Source organism: Lynx canadensis, chromosome B3, assembly GCF_007474595.2.
Source record: "Lynx canadensis isolate LIC74 chromosome B3, mLynCan4.pri.v2, whole genome shotgun sequence".
In the NCBI taxonomy this organism is placed as follows: domain Eukaryota; kingdom Metazoa; phylum Chordata; class Mammalia; order Carnivora; family Felidae; genus Lynx; species Lynx canadensis.
In genome coordinates, this window is record NC_044308.2 from 61,027,149 (window position 1) to 61,051,330 (window position 24,182).

The 24,182-nt window shown below is 46.5% G+C and overlaps 1 protein-coding gene across 1 annotated transcript in view; it reads left to right on the top strand.

Annotated features, from left to right (window-relative positions):
- The window catches only part of EHD4 (EH domain containing 4), an 87,828-nt gene that overhangs the window by 13,734 nt on the left and 49,912 nt on the right, over positions 1-24,182 (top strand). The window contains exons 2-3 of the mRNA XM_030318428.1: positions 7,536-7,712; positions 17,144-17,241. Coding sequence (XP_030174288.1) covers positions 7,536-7,712; positions 17,144-17,241 — 275 coding nt within the window. The remainder of the gene's footprint in view (positions 1-7,535; positions 7,713-17,143; positions 17,242-24,182) is intronic.

Genomic DNA, 24,182 nt, shown 5'->3' on the forward strand with positions numbered 1-24,182 from the left:
GTTCTTAAAAAAAGATTTAAAGGTTTTATTTTTTTTTAATTTTTTTAAACGTTTATTTCTTATTAAGAGACAGAGAGAGACAGAGCATGAGCATGGGAGGGGCAGAGAGGGGAGGAGACACAGAATCCAAAGCAGGCTCCAGGCTCTGAGCTGTCAGCACAGAGCCCGACGCGGGGCTCGAACTCGCAAACTGTGAGATCATGACATGAGCCGAAGTTGGGCATTTAACCGACTGAGCCACCCAGGTGCCCCAAAAGGTTTTATTTTTTTAAAGTAATCTCTATACCAAACATTGGCCTTAACTCACAACCCCAAGATCAAGAGTTGTGCGCTCTACTGACTGATCCAGCCAGGCACCCCATTTTTAAGCCCATCTTTGAGAAGAGTACTTTGAGGGACTTTCATTGTCCTGAAGATTTATTTTCCCCTTGTCACAAGTGACATTTTTTTCCTACGACATGAAAAATCTTTTTTTTTTTTTTCTAATGTAAGCAATAGAAGGAAAAAGACTCTGTCCACATATGCTCTTGCATGAGATCAGCTCCTTGAACCTAGGCTGGGCCAGTGTGCCCAGGAGCCACTGGGACGAGGCCACACCATGGTCTTCCACAAACAGGGACGAGGAGATGGCAGGTCTCTCATCCTCCCCACCAACCCCTCCCCTCAGCTACTTGGAATCCCAGTTGTCTGTCTTTTTCCACGTTGACGGCTTGGCTCGAGACTCCTGGAGTAATCACCACTGGAAGTGGCAGCCCTTTCTGAGAACACAGGAAAAGGAGAACAAGGTGGAGCCTGGGACAAAAAAAATCCATCTAATGCACAGGATGCCTGTGCAGTGGGCTTGTTGGCTCTGAACTACGGTGATGCTCTTCTAGAGTCTTCCTGTGGCCTCTTGTTCCTTTGAATTCTTGTTTTTGCAGATAACACCACCAAGTCCCCGGAGCTTATAGCTCTGAGAAAGCCTCTGATATGTCAAAGTTTAACACAGCTGGTCAGCCTTGTGCCTGTGGGTGACCTGTTTTTGTACATCGTACCTCGGGATCCACTCAGACTCTTCAGGGTTGCTGGTTTTGTACTTCATCGCTTTCTTCTCACGTTGTTCGTGTCAGATATTCTGTGTTCTGGTTGTTCTTAGTTCCCTCACTGCATAGGATTGTGCCTGCCTGCCCGGCAGTGTGACATAAGTGTATCTGAGTGTCACCACCCTCCAATGTAAAATTCCTGTGGGAAGTCAGCTTAGAGTGTCATATATTAACTCATGTATCTGACAGGTCCTACATGGGGGCTGTGTGGAAGCCCAGAGCAATGGGGCTGAGCCTGGTGTAAAAGCAAAAGAGCCTCAGGCCAGGCGGGAGGAGCCCCAGGTTCCAAGCCCTGCACAGAGCGAGTCTGACCAGCAAGTCATTGCCTGCTCTAATCCACAGGTTCTTCATCTATAAAGACCCAGGGTTGAACCAAATGATTCCTAAGAGAGTTTGGGGCTCCAGAGTTCTGAGTATGTGGATCGTGCGCCCTGAAGGAAATGTCAGCCTATCAGGAAAGAAGAGATAGGCCCACAAATAACACCAATCCCAGGTGCTCCCAAGAGAAGGGAAGTTGGGAAGTGGCCAGAAAAAAAAAGGTCCTGGAGTGCTCAGGGAGGGAGGACTGCCCACAGGAGGAGATGTTTTGCAAAGTGACTTGACAGAGTAAGTAGGATAGAGAGTAGAGACCCTGAGACATGATTCCCTGCCAAACAGAGGGAATGAAATAAGGGAAGTGAGGGGCAGAAATTTCCCTGGAAGAGACTAATCAAGGAGGGAACAGAGCCTGTAGTAGTTGAGGAGCAAGAACCCAGAGGGCAAGGCAGAAGGGGGTGGCTTGTGGGGGGAATGGAAGTCATCTAGGAAGGACTGGGTTGTTGGTGAAGGCTGTCGGGTTAAAGTGGTGCTTCAGAAAAGGAATCTGATCTTGCAGGACAGATGGGGGAGAGGGAGGCTGGGAGGCAGCTGGGCAGAACTAAGTGGCCAGAGTCCACACGAGGTGTGATGAGGAGGCAGAAAAGTGAGGGACGGAGGCCAGAGCCAGATGGCCACCTGGATGAGGGCGAGGAGAAAGCTGGTCGGTCCCCAGACACTGGTTCTGCACCTACTATGTGCCAGGCACCATGTTAAATGCTAGGATATGGTGGTGACCCAGACGAACGAGGGCCCGTCTCTCAAAGTGCTCCTAATGTCCTGGGACAGTGACATGCCAACAAGAACATGACAGAATGTCAGCTACTGATAAGTGCTCTGAGTAGGTAATGGGGAGGTGGGCAGGGGGACCAGACTGGAGAGGCTACTCTGTCAGGGTAGGGAAGTGCCATGTGACATGCAGATATCTGCGGGAGGACCCTCCAAGCCATCCTGAGGTGGGAATAGCATTGGCCTATTGAAAAGGTGGTATAAAGGTCAGTGGAATCAGACACTCAAACATTCATTACCTCATCCGTGTGCCAGAAATTGTTCCAAGCAAGTGCGAAGCATTAGTGAACAACAGAGACTAAAAGCTCTGCTTTCCCGCAGCATAACTCTACCAGGTGGACACAGGGAATAGGAAGTCTTAAATACAGTAAGTGGATTTTATATTATGGGAGAGCCATGGAAAGAGAACACAATTTTTTTCTAAGTTTTTTGCTATTACAGATAATGCTGCAGTGTATATCTTCACACAAAAATCTTTTTCATGTATCTAGGATTTTTCCTAAGGATAGATTTCAAAAAGTAGAACTATCCCCATTTTAAATGCTTTTAACACAAAGTATCAAATTTCTTTTCAGTGAGGTTAGACCACCTGATTATATACAAAGGTGTTTATTTTACTACATATAAAGGTGTTTATTTTACTACACTATTTCACTAGTGTTGAGTATTATGAGCTCTTTCAGTGTTAATACATTATGTCTTTAATTGGTATTGCTTTCATAATGAAATTAAACACTGAATTTTGGCTGTTGATTATCTGTGGGAGAAAGTATCACTAAGCGAATTAACAATGTAAGCAAGCTATACAATACCTCTTCCTAGTTCTGCTTCTCTGCTGTAGAAGGCAAATATTTCTTTGTCAAATATATACCAAAGTATATTTAAGTATACTTGAAAAATAATGTATTAAAGTTCCGTCTGGTAGGGTTGCTACTTAGGAAGTTCTAGCTCCAATCACATCATGACTTGAAAGTAAGGGGGCGCCTGGGTGGCTCAGTAGATTAAGCTTCTGACTCTTGGTTCCAGCTCAGGTTATGATCTCACAGTTTTTGCGAGTTTGAGCCCTGCATTGGGCTCTGCACTGCCAGCACAGAGAATCCACTTGGGATTCTCTCTCTCTCTCTCTCCAACTTGTGCTGCTGTCTCTGTCTCTCTCAGAATAAATAAAAAAAAAAAAAAAAAAAAAAAAAAAAACACCTGCTTTTCTTTTTTTTTTACACCCACTTTTCTTTAAACAATTTCATACTTTAGGGTTTTCACTGAAACCCCTGTTATTCCAAAGTTAGTGGGGATTCCTGTGCTTCTATATAAACAAAACATCAGGAAGTGTTTAAGACTCTCCTTGGCGATGATGGCCTGACTTATACACCTTTACATGTGAGTTACTGCCCCACTGAGGACCCATAGCTGAACTACAGCATCCCTTGGCCCCTCCACCCCTGCCTGAGCCCCATCCTCACCTCCCTGGTCCTGGAGCTGGAGGGCCCTCCCCCTGCCCATGCCTAGGAAGGCTGTGAGAAGGGGCAAGATTGCAGAGAGCCCCCCAATGTGGGACTCAACATCAGGTTTTCCCCCAAAAGGTAGTGCTACAGTTCTTGACTGCTTTGTCTATTTTATTGGTGTGTGTGACCTTTGCAGCCTATCTTGCAAGCCAGCCATTGCTGTTAACGTTGATTCTATGGGAAAGTGCCTGTCAAGTTTCAAACCAATACTTGAACATAACCCTTTTGTGAGAACTGTGTGTGCTGCAGGGAGCCTGGTGACACTGGCTGCTGTTCTTCTAAGCCCTGGCCCCTCTCCTCAGTCATCCTCCTTCCTCTGTCCCACAGATCTCAGATCTCCTGGCATATAGCTTCATCCAGGCCATGGGACGTTGAAGTCTAAGTGGACTTGGGAGGGGTGTGCTCTGGACTTGAATTCTAGCTCTGCTGATGAATGACTTCAGACTTGAGATCCCAGAGGAGCTGTAAAACCTAAATTCCACATTCATGTGTGTATGTGAAATCCACACACTCTACGTACACTCTACAAGTGCTGGAGTTTCACAGAACGTGAGATGCTGTTGCTGACTTCCACCAGTATTTCTAAGATTTGTGAGGAATTTCACAAGAATTTGTAAACATGAACATTTCTGTTCCTAAGCGTTTTTATTTATTAGTCTACTAGGTGCCTGAAAAAGTTCTGAAATTATTTTAAAAAATTAAATTTGAACATGTTCTGAAAAGTAGCTCCTTCTCTGTGCAGCTTTTTTCTAGGGAGAATGGGGAGAGCTGACCCCTCATTGTTAGGGCAGCCCCAGGACCATGCCCGAAGACAGCTGGGAGAGCTCTTACCTCTCACTTTTGAGGAGATACAAGATAGTGCTGCCTGTGGCCAGTGCCACCCTCTGCATGAGGGCCCTGAACCCCCCTTGTGCTCCTCATCTCTGAGCAAACCACCAGCTCAAACCCAGGTTTAAACATTATCTGGAGATGGGGCGTCTGGGTGGCTCAGTCAGCTAAGCGTCTGACTTTGGCTCAGGTCGTGATCTCGCAGTTCTTGAGTTCGAGCCCCACATCAGGCTCCGTGCTGACAGCTCAGAGCCTGGAGCTTGCTTCAGATTCTGTGTTCTCCCTCTCTCTCTGTCCCTCCCCTGCTCATGCTGTGTTTCTCTCTCTCTCAGAAATAAACAAACATTAAAAAAAATTTAAACAAGAGGCACCTGGGTGGCTCAGTTGGTTAAGTATCTGACTTCGGCTCAGGTCATGATCTTGTGATTTGTGGGTTCGAGCCCCACATCAGGCTCTGTGCTGACAGCTCAGAGCCTGGAGCCTGCTCCAGATTCTGTGTCTCCCTCTCTCTCTGCCCCTCCCCTGCTCATGCTCTGTGTCTCTCTGTCTCTCAATAACAAATAAATGTTAAAAAAAAAAAAATTTTTTTTTTAATTAAACATTATCTGGAGACAGCACAAGACCTGGGGTCCACCTGCCTGCATTCCATTTCCACTGAAACACTTAACTGTGTGACTTTAGGCAAGTTGCTTAGCCTTTCTGATGCCCCAGTTTTCCCAACTGTAAAATGTGCCCACCTCAGAGTGTTACGGGGATCGCAACACTCAGAACAACTGAACAACTGTGCGTGTGGAGGGCCTTTGTACTCCACATAAATAGTGAGTATTTGGTAAATGCTGTGCTATTATCCGATTGTTTTTTCACATTTCCTCAAAATGTAGGGGACATATTTAAATGTTATCTATTCTGGTGCTCCACAACTTCACAGAAAGATAGAAACTTTGGATGACATTGAAACTAGCAATGAAATCAATTAGATGTTTAGAATATAGCTTGCTAAGATCGCTAAGGAATTTCAATTTTGTTGACATAAAAAACGTAAGTGTAAGGGGTGGCCTAATTTCTTATTCTTAGAAAGATGGCAAAATTGTGTTGGACAGTTGGTAATGCAGTTCCTTCTATCCCTGGAAATAAAATCACAGGTTCTGGGCCAAAATTTGATCAGTCAGGACATTTATTCTTAATTTTACTTTTTAAAGTTCATTTGTTTATTTTGAGACAGAGAGAAAGTGTGAGCAGAAGAGGGGCTGAGAGAGAGAGAATCCTAAGCAGGCTTTGCATTGTCAGCGCAGAGCCCAACAAGGGGCTCGAAACCCATGAACAATAAGATCATGACCTGAGCTGAAACCAAGAGTCAGATGCTTAACCGACTAAGCCACCCAGGCACCCCTAGGACTAGGGGCTAAATGCCTAGGTACTCCAGGCTAGGACCAAATAGATTGTTGGCTGCAGGATTGGGGAGCTGGAGAAAGTTGTGCAGGGTGACGGATCATCTCCCTGGAGGGGCTGGGACATGGCTCTGTCCTAATCACCTCAAACAGGGATTCTTCTCCACCACTCCCCCCCGCCCCAGAATTTTTGACAGTCACTGTGGAGTGTTCTCTGAAGCTGTTGCATTTCCACCTGTTGCTTGGGAATGAGGGAAATGTATTCCAAAATACTCTTTTCTTCATGTTCCTCTTGGTTGCAAAGGAAGGAGGGAGTAGTGTTTGCTCACCTCCCTGCCATAACTACTCTTTAGTGTGTTCCTTCCTCGTGGAAAGGAAATCTTGGTCGCGAGGGAGGCAGGGAGGGGCTCTGAGTGGCTTCAACTGAATGAAGTGCTGGTGGTGGAGGGGAGCTGTGTTAGGGCTCAAGCATTTCCCACAGAAAGCAGACTTTCCCCACCACTCTACTTCTGGCTACCTTGCCACAACCCCAGCCAAATCACTGAGCCAGTCTTTGGCCTGTATCACATGGGTTGGTCTTCTCAGCCCCCTAAAATAAGAGCCCTCAATGATATTTGCTAGGCCCACTGTGTGCAGTTGTACAGGTTAAGCCACGTGAAGGCACTTGGGCAGAGGGGCATGTGGGGGCGGGGGTGGAATCCAGCTAGCTTACCAAGCTGTAAATCCTAGTGCAGGGCTGGGTCTACCTGGAGGAAGGAGCATCTTTTTCCAATTCGCACATAAGGCTAGTAATGGCCCTGGCAGTATTTAATCTGAACCCCTGCCCCCTGCCTCCTTCAACCCCATCGCCCATAGCAGCCTCTGTTGCTGCTGAATTCTTTGGAGATCATCTTCCATGGCCATGACCTCCAGGAACCCAAGGGAGCTGTAAAATGCACAAGGGGGGATGTGACGGCTACAATGATTGCTAGTGACAAGGAGGGAGAGGGTTCATTATTTCATTCACTACACTGAGTGCCCTCTCTGGGCAGGTGCAGTGCTGGGTGCTGGGAATAGGCATCTAGCCATAGACACGGGCCAGCCTGCAAGGGCCAACAAACAAAGAAGTCCAGTGCCCCTGGTAAACACTATGATGGCTGCAGGCACAGGGTGCCCTGGGCCCACAGAGGTGTGCCCAACACACTGGAAGGACAGGAACGCTTCCCAAACGGAGTTGGTCCTGAGCAGGCTCTAGCAGGATGCAACGGGAGCTGGCTGGGTACACTTCCCTGGGGTGGTGCCTATGGTGCCCATGGAACCTGAAACGGGAATTGTGCTAAGGAAAGGTACTTTTTCAGAAGCTCCTGGAAGTCTACAAGATGTCTGACCTGTTACAAAGCCTCTTATAGGGGTGGGGGGAGACTTAGGTTGTAGATTTTAAGCTTTGAAAATTTGTCATTAGTAAAAGAGTAAAATGCCAGTCATTCTCCTTTTCTTGGGGTCTATATTCCTAGGGCTTTAAATGATTATGTTAAAAATTGGTAGCCCCAGAAAGCTTCCTGGCCTCTTGCTTTGTGACAACATGCCAAGTTTCTTTTCTTTTTCCCTCCCAGATACTTACTGGAGCAAGATTTCCCAGGCATGAGGATTGGCCCAGAGCCCACCACCGATTCCTTCATCGCTGTGATGTACGGGGAGACTGAGGGCAGCACCCCAGGCAACGCTTTAGTTGTGGACCCCAAAAAGCCCTTCCGAAAGCTTAGTCGCTTTGGAAATGCTTTCCTGAATCGGTAAGGACCAGCAAACTGCTATCTTTGGTCAACCTTTGTTTAAACCTTTTCTTTGTATTCTTGCCAATTACATATAAAGGTTCAAAAACAGAATGGAGCATGTCTGTTCTAGAACAGAGAAGCTATAGAGAATATGCTTATTGTATTCAAATATTTGAAAGATTATCATAGAAAATGATCATTTATTACCCATTCTGGGTAGCTTCAGAGGACAGAGCTAATCCCCAGGATTAGACATTATAAGGCTGCACAGTATAAGGAATAAATTTCTAATAGTTTCAGCTGCACAGAAATGGATCCAGTTGCCTTGTGAGGAAGTGATCTCCCCATCACTGACAATGTTAAGCGGTTGCTGCATGGCCACCTCTCAGGCATGGTATGCTGGGGCGTCCTGCACAGAGAACCTAACCCAGATGACCCCTGGGTTTCGCCTGACCCCCACGTTCAGCCTGTTGATTATTCCAGGACAGGTCACCTTGCCTGCCTGGCTGCCCCTTAGGCTTCTCACTCCCTCACTCTGAGCTGCTTCCTTACTCGTTAAGGCAAGGGCAGGGGAAATAGAGGTAAAACCACACGAAAAGTTCATTTTGTTACTTGCTCATGATATTACAGATGTGAAGTCATGGGACACCTCAGATTCTGTCTTAACTGGAGATGAGCTTTATTTATACCACTCTGTACCCTTCTCCAGAGCTCCCAGTGATACAGAGGGATGTGGAGGCAAGCAGGTGTCCTGGAAGCAGCTGTGCACTCTTGGACATGACCTGCTCTTCTCTCCCTCTCCTTCCTTCTCTTTGTCACTCCTAGCTTTTTTTTTTTTTTTTAAACCTTTTCCCTTTCTTCTCTCCTGCCATACCCCTCACCTCTCCCTTCCCCTCTTTTATGAGTCTCCTGCCTTAGACCGGTTACTCTGGGGGAATGGGCTTGTGGGGGTGCCAAGCCAGGGAGGGGTCATCTCAACCCCTTTAGGAAGAGCTGACAGACAAAAGTCCTGAACTATACTTCTTTTTAGATGGTTTAGAAAATAAGAATAAAGGCTTCTAGCCAACTGCTATCCTCCCAGAGGCTGAGGCACCCATCACCCAGCTCCAGGAGGCACCATTCACAAGCACTAGGGGATAAATTTGTGCCCAGGCACAAAGAGCCCAGGTGGCTCTGCCAGGAGCAGCCCAGGTGCCTCTGGGAAAAACTGGGCTCTACTGGCTTTCTTATGCTCTTATCACAAATTAAAGGAGGCATCCAAATGGCAGCCAGGGAGCATGGCAGTGGGATAAATAGAAATGCACAGATGATGTAGATGGGCTCACAGAGAAATTCCATCTTACTGCTGACAGTGGTTTACAGAATACTGTCCAGATGATTTTTTCCACCCGCAGGATGCTCTGGGAAGGACTTCCTCCTCATCTCCAGAACAGCCTTGGTTGCCACCAGAGCCTCTCCTGGGGGAGAAGTAGGGGTTAGAACCCAGGTGGGAGAACACCAGAGGGTCTCCTGAGACAATTGAGGGAAGGTGGGGCAAGAAGCTCCCCAATCAGGGCCTCCCGGGGCATCCTGGTCAGAGAGCAGGCTACAGCCAGGCCTCCTGTCTCAAGACTGGCCCCAGATGCTTCCAGAGGCCTGGAAAGTGCAGGGCACAAGGTCCTTCTCCATGGAAGATTGCCTGGGATCCTGTGGTTTCATTCCCACTGCCTTTAGTCTTACTCTCTTTTTGCCCAACAAAGGCTTAAAAAAGAAATAAGCTGCCACTTTTTTCAAATTACTATTTTATGGAGTCCATATTCACAAAGGAAAACCCTGGAAGAATGGCTGTTGGCTTGTTTTCTTTTGGCAGATGATTTACTTTCCCAACAAATTTATCTTTTTTCAAGTCCTAAACCTACAGCAGATATCTGAGTATGGAAAAGAAGCATTTAAGAAAATTTGGGGGGATGCCTGGATGGCTCAGTCATTTAAGGGTCTGACTTTTGATTTTGGCTCAGGTCATGATCTCATGGTTCATGAGATCAAGCCCCACATCAGGCTCTGTGCTGACAGTGTGGAGCCTCCTTGGGATTCTCTCTCTCCCTTTCTCTTGCCCCCAGCCAACTTGTGCTCTCTCTCTCTCTCAAAATAAATAAACTTTTTTTTTAAAAAAAGAAAATTTTGAATGGCAAGGTCCATTATCTGAGATTTAAAACTTGCTGAAAATAATCCATGCCTTATATAATCAAGTGTTAATTAAATTGAGAATACATAGAAAACTACTAGCAAATAATATATGGCATTTACTGGGTATCAGATATGGTACTTTACTTTTAGCTGTAAATCGTCACCATAACTCTGTGACATGCATGCTGCTATTATCCCCAATGTAGACAGGGAGAATTGATGCCTAGAAGTTCATCTAACTTCCACAGGGTCACTCAGCTGTTATGCGGCAGTGCTGGGATTGGAGCTCAGGCCATATGGCCCAGAGTCCCAACTAGTGACCACCGAACTGCCGAATGGCATGACATTTGGACTGAGAATCACTGCCTGCTGCTCCCTAACTTTTAAGGCTGTCCCTAATATAACCACTAACCATAATGATAAAGGTGATGACTATGTCCCAAATTAGAGATAAATGATTTCGTATACACTACTTTTCCTGCGTTAATAAAACAATGCTACCATGGCTGTTTTACAAATGAGAAAACTGAAAGCAAAGAAGTAAAATGACTTACCCAAGAAAAGGCAGAGGCAAGATTAGAATTCAGTTTTTTCTTCCCTCCTATCACCCTCCACCTCATGAAGCCCTGGCAAAGAAGTTTCTGTTCTAGCCATGCTGGTGGCCAGGCATATGTGAGGCTCACGTGTAAGGGATGTACCTCATCGCACTTAAGAGTAAACAGTATGACTAAGACATAGCCACACAATAGTGCTGTTGTTTCCCCCAGGCTCATGTAAGAACAAATCAATTTGGGGCACCTGGGTGGCTCAATCTGTTAAGTCTCCAACTCTTGATTTCGACTCAGGTCATGATCTCTGGGTTTATGAGATTGAGCCCCACACTGGGCTCTGTGCTGCTAGCACAGAGCCTGCTTGGGATTCTCTCTCTCTCTCTCTCTCTCTCTCTCTCTCTCTCTCTCTCTCTCTCTCTCTCTTCCTCCCCCTCCCTCCCTCAAACTAAATAAACATTTTTTTAAATCAATTAGCACAGGGCGCTCAAATGTATGTATGTAATTACAGCATCCCTATGGGAACACCAGCAAAGCTAGCTGTAAAGGCAGGCAAACTTCTTGTTACACAGCATACTTTCTGGGAACGAGGTCAAAATAACCGTACTTAGTAGGAATGGGAATTGGTTGTCCACAGGGGAGAATTTTTTCCCTGGAGCCACCAAGCAACCACCATCACCCACGGGATAGGTCTCATTACCCTGGCCCTCTCACTACGGGGCATTGGCTTGAGGATCTGCCCCCAAGGGCATCTTTAAAAGAGGTTAGTTAGCACTTCACAAGGTGACACCAGCCTCAAAGCATTAAGCGAGCCAGTGCAGCCTGCGTTTCAACATGTAAGGCTGGTTTCTAAGAAAGCAACAGAGGGGCTACGTACACTTTGAGAAAAGAAGACAAATTCCCAGAAGGCAGCTTCAAATTATAGAAATTCCATACTCAAACAGTAAAAGGAGTTGAGTCTAGAACAACAAGAGTTCTATGGAAACAACTTAAAAAAAAAAAGAGACAGAGCGTGAGCAGGGGAGGGGCAGAGAGAAGGGGAGACACAGTATCCGAAGCAGGCTCCAGGCTCCAAGCTGTCAGCACAGAGCCCGATGTGGGGCTCGAACTCACGAACTGTGAGATCATGACCTGAGCCCAAGTCGGACGTTCAACCGACTGAGCCACCCAAGGCGCCCCTGAAAACAACTTCAATGCAACATTCTGAAACTCTGCCATGCTACCTTACTTTCGAGAGGGATTCCACAGTCAGGCCTGTCGTGGAGCTTCTCCGTGGGAATGGCTCCACAGCCTGTTATCAGGAGGCAGTTCCAACTCACACAGGAGCAGATGGACAACCAGCCCCACCCGAGGGCACGAGTCCTGGGAGGCTCCAGGGTATTTTGGTCAGTTCTAGAAGTGTCACATTTGGCATCTGACATTTCCCCCCAACCAGTCTGCTTTTGAATTGGGTGTTATGTTTTTCTGTTAATCTACTTTTCTAAACAGGGTGGTTTGGGGTTTTTTTTGTTTTGTTGTTTGTTTGTTTGTTTGTTTTTAGTCCAGATAGCTGCAGACGTTGTTTTTCGTTTAGGATCTAGTTTAGTGTTAATTTTAAATTGTAATCATCCACAGGCCGCCTGGGTGGCTCAGTAGTTTAAGTGTCCAATTGTTGGTTTCGGCTCAGGTCATGATCCCAGATCAAACCCCACGTAGGGCTCTGTGCTGATAGCACAGAGCCTGCTTCGGAGTCTCTCTGTCTCTCTGTCTCTCTGTCTCTGCTCTTTCCCTGCTCATGCTCTCTCTTTCTCAAAATAAATAAACTTAAAAAAATAATTGTAGTTATCCACAGAAGAAATTCTTAATCTCATTTACTTCCTCATTGCCTCTGTTTCCTTTTGAAAAGTAACTTTTATCAGTGGCCCTAGGGATTTTGAGCTAAAGGAATCTGAAGGGTACTTCTGTGCACCCGTCCATTTAGCCAGTCCTGATGATGGTGGTGATAAAAACAAAAACCCCACTATCTCACATTTGTATGATGGTTTAGCAATAATAGAATACTTACGTGTAATTTTGGACTTATATTGTATTTTTTGCCTCTCTGTAATTAAATGAGACTTTAGCAGTGGAGGTTTTTGTTTTGTTTTGTTTTGTTGTTTAAATATATGAATGTTACATAGTCACTTAGTCCCATTGGGAGTTTTTTTTAACAGATGTAGTTCAAGTATACAGCATCAGTCCAGATACAAGCTGGCTCTGTCAGCTAATTTAGCCTCAGAGATTAAGGAAAATAGACTTTTGCCAAGAATCACCAGCAAATTTGTTGTTGTTTCTTTTTAAATCTGAGTGATTAACTGGCTTTGTTTGTTTACTTCTTTGTTTTATGGCATGCTTATCCATAATAATCCCCCTGAAGCACTTCCCATTAATCTTTAACCTCAAGATTCGTGGTAGCTGCCAGGTCATTAACCGTATTTCTTCATTGGCAGCTGCCTGTACGGCCTGGTCCTGACATTCCAGAAAACCAGTCTTTCTCCCTGGACTCAGGCAGACTTTCCCAGCACTGATGCATTGCACCTGGCATTCCCTGCTGTGGGAGTCAGGAAAGAGAGGCTTGGTTTAGAAAAGTATCCATCCTTAGGTTGGACCACATGAAATTGCCAATATTCCACCGTCTTTTACTTGTAAAAGATGTAAGTAATTCTGTAACAGTGGTAATTCTGTAAGATTCAATCTAAGTAAGAGGTAACTGTGGGCTTTTTATAGTCTGAATGTGAAATTCTTCCTGGGCAGTGGAAGGTTAGATCAGCTGTTTGTGATAGGACCATGTAACAAGAACTATGATATTTTAATGTAACAATTATCATGGGTTGGTTGTCAAAGTCTTTTCGTGTCTGGTGTGCTGTTTACTATGCCTTACTCTAATCAGTGAGTGAGCTGCGGTTGAAGAAGATGCTTTGAAACTGCACGATACTCTCTCCATTGTCAGCATCCATTAATTTGAACCTGATGACAACCTGGGAGTTCTCGGGCTGGTAGAATTGCTCAGACACCTAGAGCTTACACCATGAGTAAGCAAGGGCTTCTGCTTCCAGGCCCTCCAGCAGTGGGCCCAGAGCAAGTCACAAGGGAGCCTCGGGTGGGGAGTTCCAGGGCTACAGCACGTCACTCCCTTGTTTTGGAATGTCGCCCTCTATGATAAGGCACAGAGCAGTGGCTCAAATGCACGAAATGCTGGTAGCAGCCTAGTAGTCGAAAACCTGGGCCTGAGTCCAAACTAGTGGGTTAGATACCAGTTCCATCCCTTACAGCCATGTGACTTGGCATGTGCCCCAGTCTCCTCCTGAGTAAATGGCAGTGCACAGCCCCTACGTCTCGGGTTGTGGCAAGGATTGAGTGAGTTAATGTCTACAGAAAGTATCTAGAGCATTGCCTGATACATAGTGAGTGGGCAGTAAATGTTTGTGCCATTTTATTATTACTGTGACTGCTAGATATCACTATATTGCTTGGAAACCAAAAGCAGCATTAGGGCACTGCCCGGTTCTTTTTAAATATTGATCATCGAATTGGAATGCTAGCATTTAGAGGCAACTTAAAAATCTCTGATCCTCTCACTTCCTTGTCTTACTAGGCAGCAAGACCTGCCCAGACTATTCCTTTATCCAGCCCCCTTTCTGCTACCCCTGAGCCTTTGGGGTGTGGGAGTGGCAGGGAATGGGGGTCAAGCACAGGGTTTGGGCTCATCCTCCCCTCCTCTTATCAGAACAAGATGCATCAGGTCAGCCCTGAATGAGGAAACACTCCGTAACGGCTTCTGTGAGGCTCCTGGGCTTAGCCAGCACATGTCTGCGTATTTTGTGTGAAATGTAGAAAGCAAGGCACAGGTACATTTATGTTAGTCACTCTGGCAAGGGTAGGAAATCCATCTTGGGATAGCAAATCTGTGATTGGGAACATTTCAGCACACAAACATAAGCAAGAAAGGCCTGACCGAGGGCTGACGAGAAGACACCCAGTAAATAACCTTGTCTTTTACCTTGCTTTCTTAAAGCTTAAAAGTTAGACAGGATTGTTGTAACAGTGTTCCATTAGGGTTTTTTCTGGTTACAATATAATTATTTAAGAAAATATGTGTGGTTCCAACCCCAGTGTATGAGGCCTGCCCCCACATGGGGGTCTGAAAGCTGACTTCTGCTCTGTGCTCCCCCCTACCTCCCCACCCCTGCCCCCCACCCCCACCACCATCACCCCAGTCCTTCCCCCTCCCCCTCCCCCACGAGGCTTCCTTGCTTTCTTTCATGGAGTGTAGTCTGCTTTTACACACATAACCCAACCATGCCCTCTCAGGATGCTCCTGGAGAGCTCCCTGCTCCTCTCCCCCCCCCCATCTTCTCCCCCCTCTCCCCTGCCCCTCTCCTTCCTCCCTCCTCTTCCCCCTCCTCCCTTTTTCTGCAATTACCCCTGTGGGCCACTCAGCCTGCTGTCTTGTTTATTGTGTGGTAATGTCACCACATCTGACCACATCTTGGTTTGTGGCTCACAGATTTTGTCTCTGCTGTTGAGTCAGGAGGCAGGGTAGTTGTCGAAAGTTTGTCACTTTGCAGTGAGGGAGTGGACAGTTTATAAATTTTGAATCCCTCTGTTAACTTTACACTAGAATCTAGGGGTTTTGTGTTTTGGAAAAATTGATATTGAGTGTGAGCTTGTGGTTTTGGAGAAAGGTCAGCCTCTCACAGGAATACTTTACGTAAAATAGTTTCGCATATGTGCGATTCTTCGGCACTGTCAAATACCTCAAGCCATCTAATAAAAAGGATGGGACTGTGGTAAGAGACTGAATCGTTACTGACAAGAAACGCGGTCTACCGCGGATATGCTCAGAACTCTGTTCCTACCTCGATTCTAGAGCATTACATGCAGTGGTTTTCTTTTTTTCTTTGTGAACTTACAAAGAACGAATGCTTCGTGATCTCTGTGTCCTTTATTCTCATGGGTCTGCTCTCCCAGTGTTGGGCAGTGGGGTTTACTTACAGGTCTGGAGGATGCACGATGGGCAGGAGAAAATCAGAAATGAGGGGCTTTTCTTAAATTAACTTGGCCCTTTATTTTTAACGTTGTGAGCTTTTTAACTTTATGGATTCAGTTCTACTCAGCTGACATCAGAAATATTAGTCTGTGGTCTCCAGCCAGCCATGCATTAACGATATGACCTCAAGATGTCATAACTCCTTTGTGCTTCAACTTTTCCAGCTGCAAAATGATGATAGTATCTTTTCCTACATTTTCCTGGGCTGACTTGAAAAGGTAGGAAAGAATGTGTAGGAAACTTGTCCTGAGCACCTTCAAAACAAGCTGATTTGAAATGTCAGTAATTGTACCTCTTGCTCAGGACTGCCCACCCCTCGCCATGCGGCTGCGCCCCCACCCTCCCCGTGGGGCTGTGCTGGCCACGTGTGCACTGTGAAGGCCAGCATGGCATCCCTGTCCTGCATTCCCAGCATATTTACTTTCTGAGTGATCCCACCAGTTCCCCTGAATGGAAGAATTGAGCTTTCACAGAGGATTTTCCAGCTTTCTGCCCACACAGATCCAGAAGTTAGCCATTTACAATACAGGAAAAGGGGAGGCACTCTATCTGCAGTGTGTGCCTTAGAACAGACACAGTGCCTACCAGAGAGCCACCTTGAGCCCTGCTGCCTGGGTGAAAAAGTATCAAAGTGTTTCCTTCTGCTACTCTAGAGTTACTCAGTATTACAGCTAAAAAGGACCTCACCAGTCCCTGTCCAAGTGTCTCCATTTATACATAAGGACACAGGCCCAGAGCTGGGAAGCCCTTGTCCAGGATCCCACAGCAAATTTCTGACAAAGCCTGAGCTGAGCCTGCACCCAGTCTGCTGACCCACAGGCCATATTTTTCTTCCACTCCCCTCTGCTTCCGTGAGGCCGAGACCAGGGCAGCTGAGAGCAGGAGGATCGGGACGAGAAGGAAGAGACGGTGACAGGCAAGTGAGGGCCAAGGAAAGAGGCTTGAGACGCTTGGCCAGGACTCTTCCCTGCCCCTGCCACTCTGTCCACTCTTAGGGTATCCCTTGGTTTCCAAAGCACCTGGAGGATTTGGGGTATTGCCCACAGGTGCTTGCCCTGTGCTGGGCCTGAAGCCATATGGGCACCGGCCTGGATGCTGAGCCCCCAGGCCACTGGTACTTCTACTGTCCCAGTAGGGAGTGGGCAGCAGCCGGGCAGGGAGCTTGGACAGTGGGCAGTGACCCTGGAGGAGTCATGAGATTCCCCGGGGAGGAGAAGCCCGGGATGTTTGGCCAAGGAGCAGCCTGGAGAAGGGGCAGGCGAGGCTGACGGGCTTGGGTCAAGCTAACCTAGGCTTAAGGCCCAGCCCTGAGTGATGCTGAGTAAGTTACTTACCTTCTCTGATGTTAACAGGAATTTCTTCCTCAAGGGGTTCCTGTGAGGAACAAATGAGACGATGTTTGTAAACATCTAAGTGTTCAGCAAATGTCAGCTCAAATCAAAATTAACAGTTAAGGATCTGGTGGCTGGTGGCAGCAGGTACCAAGGCACCTTCCTACACCTGCCCAAGGGTCCGGCATCCCGTCCCCATGGCCCCAGTGGAGGTGCTGTCAATGCCCTGCAAGTTCCCGCTGTACAGACCATGTCGGTAACCTTGAGAGGCCAAGGAACTCTTCAGAGCTCAGAGATATGTAGTTCCTGATCCCACCTTTGATCCCTTTCTTCCAGATTCATGTGCTCCCAGCTGCCCAATCAGGTCCTGAAGAGCATCAGCATCATCGACAGTCCCGGCATCCTGTCTGGGGAGAAGCAACGCATCAGCCGAGGTCAGTGCCCACCCCTGTCCCAACCCTCCTCTGCTGCTGCTAAGGCTCGCTATCATGCCAGGGGAGGGTTTCTGTTTCTGTCGGATTCTGTCCACCCCACCCCACCCCCCCAACCGGGATGCCTCCAGCAGCCCTGGGAAGCCCAGGTGTCCAGAGCTGTAGGGCTCTGAGAAGCCACCAGGATGCATGGCATCAAAGGTTCTCATTTCAACTGAAAAACTTTCTGGTAATCTCTTCGTTCCTTTAAACACTGCCATTTGCCACTAGTGCCTACCTCGTGTAAATCTTCTCAGAGGGGACATGCATATCACTACTAACCATTCCCTTAGACATGGGAATAAAGGAGGTAGGTAGTCACGGCCAGGGAGAGAAGCCCTTCCCCTGCTCGTCCTCCCTTCCCTGTTGGCACATGGCCCGTGGCCTCTGTGGCACCCCTGTGATGAGTCAGCCCTTATTGGTATCTGTGGAGCCAGACACTGTGCTGTGTGCTGGGGATGCAGCAAAAACAGGTACGGTTAGTTTCTGCCCTCAAGGAGCTAATGTTCTAATGAGGAAGACAGATGTAAATCGAGTCGTCATAGGGAAACAGAAAATGAGACCTGAGGGGTGCCAGGGTGGCTCAGTCAGTTAAGTGTCTGATTTCAGCTCAGGTCGTGATCTCTCAGTTCGTGAGTTCGAGCCCCGCACCGGGCTCACTGCTGTTAGTGTAGATCCCGCTTCAGATCCTTTGTCCCCCTCTCTCTTTGCCCCTCCTCTGCTTGTGCTCTCTCTATCTCAAAATAAATAAATAAACTTAAAAAAAAAAAGAGAGAGAGAGAGAGAACTGGGATAAGTGCTCTGAGATGAGGGCCTTGTGTCGAGGGTGGAAGGGGACCTGGCCTGGCCTTGGGGTGTTGGGAAAGATGCCCCATGGAAGCGACATTTGAGCCAAGACCTGGAGGGTGAGTAGGAACTACCTAAGGGAGGCCTGCAGTGGGGAAGGAGAGACTAGAAGGTGTTCAGAGATGAACAGAGAGTAGAAAATGCTTGTGAAGGATGGTGAATTTGGGCTTCTTCAGCCACCTGAAAACAAGGCTGAGCCCTAACCTTGTCTAGCCCTGTGCACTGTGGTTAAACAGATGGGCCTGCTCTCTCCCCCGCCCTCCTGGAGAAGGGGCCATCAGGGGCGACCCCGAGGACATAGCTTGCTCACAGTGAGGAGATGCCTGGCCGGGAGGGTGCTAGGTTGGATTCCCGCAGTCACAGAGGCAGGTCAGGTGCCCCTGGCCCTTGAAACAAAGTCTAGTCCTTCAAGGCTTTGCTAGGAGGGAAAAGACAGAGCAGATGAATTGCTGCTTCCACTTGTCCCTGATAAGTCTGCACAACTCCTTGAATAGCAAGTCAGTAAAACTGTGTTTAGAAGTGCCAGGGTTGAGCGGTGACCTGTCTGGGGTCATGGCCCGGGGTTCTGGCTAGGCAGTGGACTCCCCCCGCCCTAATGAAGCAGAAGTACAGCTGCGTAGGCTGCGGGGACACTCCCAGGAGCTAGAAAGCAAGGTCCCAAGATGGGTAAAGAAAGGCTCCCAAGGTCTGCAAGCCCTCCTTTCTCATGGCATTTCAGGAATGCTGACTTTGCAGCCTCCACGGACTCTCAGAGAGCTCAGAACCGCTTTGCTGGGCCTTCACCCATTCGGTCAGGGACTCCGTGGGCAATGAGGCCTCCCTGAGGCCTCCAAGTACCTTGCTTATAGAAAAACCCAGCATAATACTATTCTTTTCTCATAAATGTCTGTTAGTTATATTTTCTGTCATAAAGGTAAAGTTTGTTATAAAGGATTCAAGCAATGAATAGGGACATACAAAATCTGTCACAATTGACCATTGTTAATGGTGTTCTCCAGCTCCTTAGAGACTTTTTCCTGTGCATATACGAACATATTATTTTTAACAGAAATGTGATTTCCAAGCACATTTTCTACCACTTGATTTTTTGCCGTAATGGTCTTTCACAAACATCATTCCATGCCAGTATGTCCAAATTACTTTATTCCTCTTAACAGCTGTTTCGTTTCCATCAAAGGGACATAACATGGTGTATTTAACCTATTTGTGGATCTTGTGATGGCTAATAATCTTTCACTGTTATAAATAGTGCCACACATAGACATCATTTTTGTACCTTTGTGCCTCAATGCCAATAGATTTTTTTTTCTTAAGAGCCAGTTTAGGACCACTCCTTTGGCACCATAAAAGTTGCTCTGCAGATGAAATGTTTTGTTTTAAAACGAAAATAAAGCAAACCCGTGTCCCACAGCTTTTCTGAGCCATCCATGTTTTACTGCATCTACCACTTGGCCAATTCTAATCACCCACATTCTTTAGGGTTTCTTCTTTGCTGAGCAATTACAAGTGTCTTTCAGACTACAGATTCTTTATAGTAGTGTAGCGTGGGGTGATGCTTTCAGGATGCTTTGAAGACCAGTTCTTTTTAACACTTTATAGGAATCTGATTCATATCCTGGCCCAGTACTTCCTCACATCCTGTGCACAGAAATAGCACATACGGTTCCAAGCGGGCAGTGTTCAGGCAGACCCTGCCACCCTGACAGATACAGCAGCTGGTGGGGAAGGACCGAGAGCTGCAAACAATGACAGCGTTCTGCACTGTGGCTGAAGTTCCCAAGCTTGAGCACCAGACTGTGTTTGGGACAGTTGGTGGCTGGAGTCAGTTTCAGCACATTAACTCCAAAGAGTCTATACTGCTTTAGAGCTGCTTTAGCTGACACTTTTGCAGACAGTGCTACATTCTGATTCAGACTCCTCCTGCTTCCATCCGTCCAGCTTCATAAATCACACCACCACCTTCACTGGTCGCTTATGTCAACATTGGATGAGGTGGCAGATACAAATTGTGACCCCGCAGGACATTTGGAACATCTGCTATTGACTTTGTTAGCGGGGCTTTGACTTCCTTACGGGTGTTTTGTCTGTAAAAGAGGAAAGGTAGCAGCTGCTGTGCCTTCCCCTTGTCCCTTGGTGCAGTTGATGAATTAACCCTCAACAAGCAGGTCCCACTTTAGGGGCTCAGTCATCTTACCCTCTGACTCTTGATTTCGGGTCAGGTCATGATCGAGCCCTGCATCAGGCTCTGTGCTAAGCATGGAGCCTGCTTGGGATTCTCTTTCTCTCCCTCCGCTCCTCTCCCTCATTCACGCGCACTCTTTCTCTCTCTGAAATTAAAAAGAAAAAAAAAAGTCTCTTTAGGTGCGTATCCATAATAGCAGTGCGAGAACAGCCGCCATGTGCTGAGCTGTATGTCTGCACCAGGCTAATCCCGGGGGATTTGCTTGTCTACGTTAAACCTGCTCATACTCACACACTGACAGAAGCTCGGCCCTGGCCAAGTAAACCGCATGTGCCCTCACTCCCCTGGGAAAGCAGAGCCTTCCAGCGATCACGAGAACTCTTTCCCCAGCTGCTAGGCAGATGGGTGACTGAGCTTGACATCTGGGGAGTGAACAGTAAACATTGTTGGCAGGGTGCTACTTCTGGAGAATGGGCTCAGAGGATGGGTGCTTCAGGCAGTCGCCAAAAGCTGAAGATGTTGTGGGTCCACCTTCTAGCTGCAGGGCTCTGCAGCCCTGGCTGAGAGTGAGAGCATGCTGGATAGGTGGTGCGGCTGCGGGGGAGGCGGTGAGGGGCCGGTGACTGCTGAGCACCCCCAGGAAGACGTGCTGACTATACCACACCCAGAGATCTCCCCATCAGCATAGGAAAAGGCCGATGGCAGATGGAGTGGTGAAGCATTGTGCTACCTTGCTGGGAGTCGAATGGGAAGGCGGGACTAGAACTGACAAGCTGGCCCCACATCATCATTGGCATCCTCCATGAACCCCCACGGTGTTGCCCAGGCATCCAGACCTCTAGGGGCCAGATGGTCAGTGAGGGTGAAGCTCTAGGAAGGAATCCTGATGTGTTAGTGGTGATAGCAAAAGTGGGGACTCTCAACACAGGGTTCAGTAATATAATCTCACCTCACCCACAGCTCCATTCTTCCTGGCTCATTCCTGTCTCCTGACATAACTCTGGTTCCCTTGTACCTGGTGCTGAGTAGAGGGAGAATTGTGATCAGAAGGAGGACATAGTGTTCAGTCATGGCTCCTCTCTAAGCCAAAGTCGTAGGTGACGGGAAGAAACACTCGACATTTCTACATGACAGTTCATATTTTGTGGTCTCAGGTTTGAGGCAAAACATGGCAGATCCACTCTTATGTCAGAAGTAACTTTTACCAAACAACAAGTGTTGGCGAGGATGTGGGGAAAAAGGAACCATCGTGCGCTATTGGTGGGAAGGCAAACTGGCATACCCGCTGTGGAAAACAATTTGGAGATTCCTCAAAAAATTAAAAATAGAACTACCCTACAATCCAGTAATCACATTACTGGGTATTTACCCAAAAAACACAAAAACACTAATTCAAAGTGACACATGCGTCCCTATGTTTATTGCAGCATTATCTACAATAGCTAGACTATGGAAGCGGCCCAAGTGCCCATCAATAGATGAATGGGTAAAGAAGATGTGGTGTGTATATATACCATGGAATATTATTCAGCCATAAAAAAGTATGAAATTTTGCCATTTACAACAACATGGATAGAGCTAGAGAGGATAATGCTAAATGAAATAAGTCAGAGAAAGACAAATACCATATCTTATATGTGGAATTTAAGAAACAAATGAGTAAAAGAAAAAAAGAGAGAGAGAGAAACCAAAAAATAAATTCTTTTTTTTTTTTTTAACGTTTTTTTTTTTTTTATTTTTGGGACAGAGAGAGACAGAGCATGAACGGGGGAGGGGCAGAGAGAGAGGGAGACACAGAATCGGAAACAGGCTCCAGGCTCCGAGCCGTCAGCCCAGAGCCTGACGCGGGGCTCGAACTCACGGACCGCGAGATCGTGACCTGGCTGAAGTCGGACGCTTAACCGACTGCGCCACCCAGGCGCCCAAAAAATAAATTCTTAATTATAGAGAACAAACCAATGGTTCCCAAATGGGGGGATGGGTGAAATAGGCAATGAAAATTGAAAGAAAGAGAGAAAGGAAGAGGGAGGGAGGAAGGGAAGACAGAAGGAAGGAAGGAAGGAAGGAAAGAAGGGAGGAAGAGAGGAAGGAAGAAAAGGAAGGAAGGGAGGGAAAGAGAAAGAGAGGAAGGAAGGGAAGGAAGGAAGGAAGGAAGGAAGGAAGGAAGGAAGGAAGGAAGGAAGGGCTGACCTTTACCAACTAGAATGTGCCTCAGCCCATCCTTGTCCTCATCAGAATCTTAACACCGGTCCTAGAAATCAGATCACTGGACCCCTTGCCTCCCTGCTTGGTTTTCACAGTAAAACAAGAATGCACAGTCAACATTTGGGGGGAGTGTTACCTAAATCTGTTTGGAAGCTCTATAAATAAAACCCACCAGGATAATTGATTTTGAAACAATGTTTAGTATACTCCATATGGAAACCCATTATCCTTCAGATGTTCCTTGGTTTAATTATAGTTAGCAGAAAATCTTTAGGAACAAAGGATTGAGTTCCGTGACTAAACTGTAGCTTTCTTGGCTGACATAAAGAATATCCATCATGCATGGATAAAAATGTTCTGATATATTTATAATAATTTTATGCTAATCAAGTAATAGCTGCCTAAAAGTCCTACAAGCTTTTCCTGGTTCTTTTCTTGTAGCCAATAAAAGAATGTTTCAATTCTCAAGATTTTCTAAATTATTTGCTTGAAAGGTATGAGTAAAATGTGAGTCGGGTCACTTTTAGGAAACATCTTTTGCCCCTCATGACAACATCCAGGTTTTTGACTTTATGTGATGAGAAAAGAGCACACTTACCCACACATCCTTATTTTCATTCCTACTCTCTTATTATTCTGGCTCCTGGCCTGTTTACTTTCCAAAATACTGTTTATTCATGCTGAACCTAAACATCATCTAGGACTTATTTCTAGACGTGGCATGAACACAAGTGTGTTCCCAACTCCTGGTACAAACCTCAGGGTTCTGGTTCTCATCATAATGTCCCGGTCTGACAAGGAGAACACTGTGAAAGAAACCTAATGGAGCACCTGGTGTACTTGCCCATCTATTTAGCATGTAAGCATGTGGAGGCTCTGTTTTGGCAGTGAATAATTACTCCTGTGATTTCCTGAAAGCATGAGGTTTTGTGATGCCTTCAACAGACTTCACTTTGGTAAACAAAAGTAACACAATTGTCCTCTTTTAACAATTTACATGACTCTAGGGATGCCTGGAGGACCCTAGGGTGGCTCAGTCGGTTAAGCGTTGACTCCTGGTTTCAGCTTAGGTCATAATCTCATGGTCCATGAGTTTGAGCCCCGAATCAGGTTCTGTGCTGACAGTATGGAGCCTGATTGAGATTCTTTCTGTCCCTTTCTCTCTGCCCCTCCCCTGCTCTTTCTGCCTCTCTCTCTCTCTCAAAAATGAATGAATGAATGAATGAATGAATGAATTTTTTAAAAAATCTAAATAACTCTTAAAGAAAAAACTCTTGGTCTTAATTTTCCAACAAATCTATCTGCTTCTCCAGGAACAGCACCCTGTCAATGAAAAATCTGAGAGTATCTTCTTCTGATGTCTAAGTCCTTCACTGTATAAGCCTTTCTCATTATAAGTCAACAAATACAACTGAGTAGATAGGAAAAAATAAAAGGGCAGAAAGTGTCCTGCTAGTAAACAATAAATTATGGTAGTACATTCAACAGAAGGAATCGAACTGTGCTTCAAATAACAGAACAATCACATTAGCTTCAAAAATCATTGACTGATGTTTTAGTATTTACATACAGACACCCTTAAGTCCTCTTGATTTTAGCAACATAAAGGAAGGCCCTCAAGATTAAAAAAGGCATCTGAAGACATATGACAGGATATGTGAATAAGCAGTTT